This window comes from Populus trichocarpa, chromosome 18, assembly GCF_000002775.5.
Source record: "Populus trichocarpa isolate Nisqually-1 chromosome 18, P.trichocarpa_v4.1, whole genome shotgun sequence".
In the NCBI taxonomy this organism is placed as follows: domain Eukaryota; kingdom Viridiplantae; phylum Streptophyta; class Magnoliopsida; order Malpighiales; family Salicaceae; genus Populus; species Populus trichocarpa.
The window spans coordinates 2,639,899-2,647,164 of record NC_037302.2 but is presented as its reverse complement, the minus strand read 5'-3'; the positions used below and the strand labels follow the sequence as shown (position 1 = coordinate 2,647,164).

At 32.6% G+C, this 7,266-nt stretch overlaps 1 protein-coding gene across 1 annotated transcript; it reads left to right on the top strand.

The window, feature by feature from the left end:
• The first annotated feature begins 4,481 nt into the window (after positions 1-4,481).
• On the top strand, positions 4,482-7,250 carry LOC18107492 (uncharacterized). The gene is made up of 3 exons (XM_006371659.3): positions 4,482-5,039; positions 5,633-6,033; positions 6,518-7,250. The coding sequence occupies exons 1-3, from the start codon at positions 4,875-4,877 to the stop codon at positions 6,954-6,956; spliced, it is 1,005 nt and encodes a 334-aa protein (XP_006371721.1). The 5' UTR covers positions 4,482-4,874; the 3' UTR covers positions 6,957-7,250.
• Positions 7,251-7,266: the final 16 nt, after the last annotated feature.

Sequence of the window (7,266 nt, the reverse complement as noted above, 5' to 3'; positions counted from 1 at the left end):
TCTATTCTCAACACACACATACACATACCTTTTTTTCACATGGTATTCATTTTATACCAAAAGAAGAACAAAAAAACCTTGTTCTTATAATTTAATGCTCTTTTGCATTCATATTACACATTTCCTCAACAAAAATACTAACTTAAACATTTAAAAGTCCTAAAATCAACCAAAAAATGACTTTTTTTTAGAGGTATTAGGATTCTTACATTAAAAGATCACATTCCTTTGCTATAAAGAATGAATTTAATTGAATTAACTCTTCATTAACCTATAATCCAACCACCAAAAAACTTTATTCCTAAGCATTATGGATTTTGGAACATCATCTATTGATGTTGTCTGTGAGAAACTGATAAAAAATGCTCATTACTTTGAGAACTTATTCTTGACATTTCTAAGCCACTTCATAGAAGACAATTAAGACACCTTAAGGCTAGGAAACGTGACGGTTGTTCCCGCCATCATGGACACTTTTACCCAACTGGACTTTCAACAACTTATCAATTAAGTGCAACTCTTCTCTTAGGCAGTACTAGCAACCCAAGGAAAAAAAATCAAGTCTTGACATCCCAACAAGTCTTGACACCCTTGGCACCACTTGGTACCCTAACGCCATCATCACTGATAGCTCCTAATGCCTATAGGCAGTTACACTACCTTAAGGGGTCTAGACAAAATAACATTAGGAAATTGTTTTGCCTCGTGTTCACCAAGTACCTCGAGGGATAGCTCGCTTTGTCTGATACCCATGTATAGAGCGGGTACTCAAAGCACGCCTTTTCTCATTATCACAGGATGAATGATAGTTACCAATTACATTGTTCTGCATCAAACTCCTCAAGCTTCCCAATCCTAATATATAAAAGACCAAGAGACATGGTCTTTTAGTATATCTAGAAAAATATCTATAACCCCGACCAAGTGTGGGGCTTTCTTTTGTCCATATGAATTTTGGATACTCGAATTCTCCGGGACTAATCTCTATAAAAATAAGCTCAAACTACTATGATGGTCTCGCCGACCCAAGAGAACACATGCAAAACATGTGGAGTAGCTTGGAGCTGGTCATCTAGGATAACGATACGATGTGCAAGATCCTCCCGATAACCTTCTGTGGGTCTGTGCGTGTCTAATGTAATAATTTGGACTCAAAATTTATTGGAGGTTTCAGTGACCTCTATGCCAAACTATTGTTATGTTTCAGTACAAGTACGCCAAACAAAATTCCACGGAGTTTTTTAAGGTTACCCAACTAGATGATGAGTCCACGTGGACATAGTTGAAGATGTTTAACAAGAAGATGCTAACGATGAAAGAGTTTCTTAAGCCATTGGCCTCAAAGGCCTTAATAATTAGGGTAAGAAAGAGTGCTCTCTTGAGAGAGCTTTACACCTTGCCAAATAGAAGCTTGCTTAAGGTGAAACAAGTTATGGAGAATCATATACGGGTAGAAAAGATAAGTGTACTATGGAACCGACTTCTTTATTTTTATAAGGAGAGCCAATTAAAAAGATCTTCCAAGCGAAATCATTCACCTAGTGGGAACTCAAACTCAAGGAAGAACAAGAATGGACCATCCAATGGGCACTTGGTATATCTTGAGAGGTTTTCCACTTCTCTGAACACCACTATCACTGAGGATTCATAATGCTCATGAGTGTTTTTTTTTCATCCTTTTTTTTTTTGCTTTTTAAAGGTCTAATTGGAGGTTAATTTAGCCAAAATTGTTGAAGAATGATAAAATTGAAAGATAGGTGACTAAAATAAAACACACGAAGACAATGGTTGGTGTTTTGAAATTTTTTGTGAAATGTTCAACTTAGTCTTCATTCTTTACTAATTATAACAATGGGTTCCTCTAATTTTTGAAGTTTCAACAAAAAATATTTTGATCCAAAACTTCATTTTGCTTATTTTGTAGTTTCTAGTTTGAAAAAAGAGAGAAAAAGTTACTGCATTCTAGTAGATAGGTTTTAGAATGTTATATATATATATATAAGGCCATAAACATGTTTATCAAAGTTTTTAGGGTCTTTTCTATGTGTTTTGGGTCAAAAAAGGGTTTTTAGGTAAAAAAATGATTTGAAAACATAAAAAACATATTAATTTAAAGCAATTTTTTTTTTAATTTTTTCAAAGGCGTTTTTGAAACGCAATGCCAAATAGAATATCAATAATTAATAGAAATTAGATGAAAACATCATATTAGAATAAATTTATCAAGAGTGTGTTTGACATTGTTATATATGATGTCTATAGAAGCTATTTTTTATTTAAAAACACATCAAATAATTTTTTTTAATTATTTTCCAAGGCAAAGGAGAGGATTTGCTTGTTGAAGGAGAGATTTTCAGCTGCATTTCGTCGTTTACAACTGAGTGGCGTTCATTTCAGAGGATGACTCTTGAATTTGAATAATGGAGGTGTCAAAGGGCATCATTGAATGGAAGAAAAATCAACTTTGGAAGGCTGTCTTATTGATTATTATTAGCGGGTTTAGAAGTGTGTTAACGGTTGTCATTCAAAGTATATTTTGTTTAAAATATATTAAAATAATATTTTTTAAAAATTATTTTTGATATCAACACATCAAAACGATCTGAAAACATAAAACAATAATCTTAAAAAAAAAATTAAATTTTTAAAAAACACGATTTCAACTATATTCTCAAACACAACACAACTAAATTAATTCAACGGTGGGCTCCTCCTCGTTCTAAATATCATATTGTTGTGAAAATACTTCTTATATCAAGCCTTCCCTTTCCTTTATTTATATGTCAACTTTCAAGTGCAATATTTTAGATTCTCAAAAATCGGATAAGATGCTATATTTTAATTCTTGATTCCTTTTATATATCCATTACTTTCAACAGGCAAGTTAGGGCATAAATTGAAGAAAAAAAACCCTAGTGATAGAAATTATTTGATTTCAATATGTTTGTTCTAAAAATACTTTTATGATTAAAATAAAATAAAAATTATAAGTCACCATATTAAAAAAAAATAGAGAGATATTTTTAGATTTAAATGTCCTTAGAGTTAGAAAAGTGTGTTTAGTAACATGATGTTTTTAAAAATATTTTTAAAAATATATAAAAATATTTTTTAGAATTGTTTTTAAAATTTTTAATATTGATACATAAAATCATAAAAAATACTAAAAATATTCATCTATTTAATACTTTTCTAAATAAAACTACCGCATTGGAAGAAAAGAGGTGAAAGGAGCTTTCAATATCTACCTAATAAAAGTATGGCAAGAAATGGTAAACGTGTGGAAGCCGTTCGAAACAGGAGGAGAAGAGAAAATTCATAAATTATATTTTACTTCATGTATACTCAATAATATTCAATTTCGGCTCTTTATAGATTTAAATTTATTAATATTTACCCTATAAATTGTAAAAGTTTCAATTTGGCCCTTATCTTTCAATAGTTACGATAGCTAATTGAATGTTCTCTTTTTCCAACATTTTCTTATTTTCTCTTATCATTTCCTACCAAAACTTCTTACTAACATGATAATTTCTTATATTGGTAAAAAAGATAGACTTTCATTAGATAATGAATTAGAGTTAATCCATTATATATTTTTTTTAGTTCTTACCCGGGTATCCTTACACTCTTTTAAAGAATGAGACTAGTTCTGTTCGGAATTCGTGACTACTCCTCCCAATAAGTACGTTTCCCGGGGAAGAAACTTTTGTTCTCATCCTTATAAAATTATAACAGTGTCTTAACCACTAAACCAACACTTTATTGGTGTTAATCTACTATATTTAAGTCATATCATTTCTTCTATCCATATTTAAATACATTTAATCTCATTTTAAATATTCTAAAAATCTAGATTTTATCAATATCAGTATAGCCCATGACTAAAGAAGAATAATAAGTAGAATATATAAGATTTATATATCATTAAGCTATTTCACCACCTCAAGGATGCTTGTAATGAGCTTTTTGTCGAGAAAACTTAGTGTTCATTTGAGGCTGCGTTTGTACTGGAGTTTTAACAGATTTTAAAAAAATTTAAAATTTAAAATTTAATTTTTTATATTTTTGAATCATTTTGACTTGCTGATATTCAAAATAAATTTAAAAAAAAATAAAAAAATATCATTTTAATATTTTCAAGTGAAAAATAATCTTAACTATATTCCCAAATAAATACCTAGCTCTTTAATATGAGTTTTAACTCCGGACCTCCTCTCTTATTTATGTATGACACATACAATAATATCATAAAATAACATTGAAAATCCAAAACTAACATGCAAAAAAATATATATTTAATCTTTTATCTATTTAATAAAGAAAGGATCACATTAAATTCTTAAAAATAAAAATTGATACAAGAAAATCCAAACTAAAAGAAGAGGAATGGGATATTATGGAATAACAAGGATCGGAATATATAGTCTACCAAAGGAAAGAAAAAAACAAAAAAAAGGAAAGGAGAAAATTCTAAGACCAAACACAACCGTCTTTTATTACACATATTTCCGTTACTTTCGGTATTAAAATCGTCGATAACCATCAGACACGACATGGTTTTTAGACCATTCTCAAACAGATTCAGCTCCTTCTTCTTCGTATCCACAAAGACACAAATCTAAAATTATGCTACACAATTTTTCACAAGCAAATAATTTCAGGGTTCTTTTGCCAATGTTGTTGTTAATATAGCTCAAAGACGAAAGATTTCTTGTTTTTTTTAATGAAACTTGGATATATAGTTGATTAAAAGGAAAGGTTTTGATGATCTGGGCTTGGAGCAAAAAGATTGGTAATTAGATCTAATAGGAGATATAGGTAGATTCTTGGATTCTTTTGAGAAAAGATTGGTGGGTTATTAAAATAAGAAGATGGGGGTTGATTACTATAACATATTGAAGGTGAACAGGAATGCAACAGATGGTGATCTAAAGAAGTCGTATAGAAGATTGGCTATGAAATGGCATCCTGATAAGAACCCCACTAACAAGAAAGAAGCTGAAGCCAAATTCAAGGAGATCTCTGAGGCATATGAGGCATGTTCGATTTTGCTTTCCCTTAAAAAATTTCAATATGTTCTATTAATTCTGCTGGTTTTTTTCTTTTTTCCTTTTCATTTCTGGTATCTTTTTGCTTTTTTTCTTTCTATTTTTTTTAAAAATCTGGAATATACAATTGTACCCAAGAAAACAAATCTGGAATATATGCAATGTGAAATGGAGGTGTGTGTAAACTAATCTTTTGAGATTTATAATTATGCATTTGATTGTTATTCTTCACGATATTGGAAAGAAATTAGACTCACTAGATGTGTTAAATGTAGAAGAAGAATTAAATGTGTATGGATATTGATTTTGAGCTTTGTATAATATGCATTTGCTTATTACAATTTCTGGTGAAGAAATTAGGCTCAATGAAATATATGAAGAACTTTATGGTTCCATTTACTTGGAGAATTATAGCATTGAAAAGTCAGGAGTTCTTTTAGATGGAGGTAAAATAGTTGTTTTTGTTTATCGCAGTGAATTTCTTCTCTACTGATAATAGGACTTTTCTTCTTCGCGTCAAGGACAGTGAATTGTTGTTGTGGTTACATTGCCTGGGATTTTGATCAATTTTGTGAATCCAGGTCTTGAGTGATCCACAAAAAAGAGCAATTTATGATCAGTATGGTGAAGAAGGATTAAAAGAAGCACCACCGTCTGGCAGTGGCGGCTCCCCTTTTGGCAACGGTAGTGGGTCAAATGGTTTCAATCCTAGGAATGCAGAGGATATCTTTGCAGAATTCTTTGGGAGCAGTCCTTTTGGATTTGGATCAACAGCAGCTGGTAGATCCTCGAGGTTCCAATCAGATGGAGGGTCGTTTGGTTCATTTGGCTGTACTGATAATCTTTTCCGAACTTATAGCGAGGGAACTACACTAAGGAAACCACCACCTGTAGAGAGCAAATTGCCTTGTAGCCTCGAGGAACTATACTCTGGATCAACAAGGAAAATGAAGATATCGAGAACTGTAGTTGATGCCCGTGGGTATGTTTATTTATTTCTCTAACTAAGTTTATTCAGTTTCCCCCCTTTTTGGTGTCTTGATATAGTTGTTCAAAATCAATGCTGCAAGAAAAGCCACCATTTCTTGGACCCGGAGGATCATGTTCCTTGTGTGCTAAATGGCAGTAGATGGTCTTACGATCGATTATTTACTAGGCTAGGAGCCTTGCCAAACCTTTGAACATCGTTTACATACAATTATATGCAAGTTCTTGTGCCATGAAATACACTGTCATAATTTTCCTCGTATACATGAGAACAAGCTTCATCAGATTCTTCTAAATGTCTCCGTCGATTCCTAACTTCTTGATCACTCAAGTTTGCTTTATGCTCGTGCTACCTTGTCTTTGCATGTGCTGCTGATGTCTAAATTACAGGGGTGACTTTTTCACATATCAATCCCCTTCATAGAGCTAGAAGGGCAACAGTTCCTTTTCTAATTGTAATTGAATATGAAACTGTGCAGGCGACAAATACAAGAAACAGAAATATTAACCATTGATGTGAAGCCAGGGTGGAAGAAGGGAACAAAGATTACATTCCCGGATAAAGGAAATGAGCAGCAGAATCAGCTTCCAGCAGACCTTGTGTTTATTATTGATGAGAAGCCCCATACCACATACAAGAGAGATGGAAATGACCTTATCATCAACCACAAGGTGACACTAGCCGAGGCCCTAGGAGGAACAACAGTAAATCTCACCACACTTGACTGCCGTAATCTATCAATTCCTGTTCATGATATAGTGAGCCCTGGTTACGAGCTTGTTGTGGCCATGGAGGGTATGCCAATAGCGAAGGAGCCAGGTAATAGGGGCAATATGAGGATCACATTTGAAGTGAAGTTCCCAACAAGATTGACACCAGAGCAGCGAGCAGGGCTCAAGCGCGCATTAGGGGGTTAAAGATTGATCAAATTGTTATATATATACACATATATAAGAGCTAAATTCTGAAGCCAATGCTGTTTTCCATTCTTTCAATTTGCAAAGGTTGTCTTTTGCTGTCCTTGTATTTATAGACCCTTTAAACCAACACCTATAGGAAAAGTACTGTAATTATTATAGACCCTCACAGCCATTACTGGCTGGTTCATGTGACTGATATTCATTTTTTTTCTTTAGGATAGGAGGAGGGATAAACAGGGCTGCATACATCATATTGTTTTTGTCCTTGCATTCCTTTGCTGGACGACTCCATTGTGTATCTTTCTTT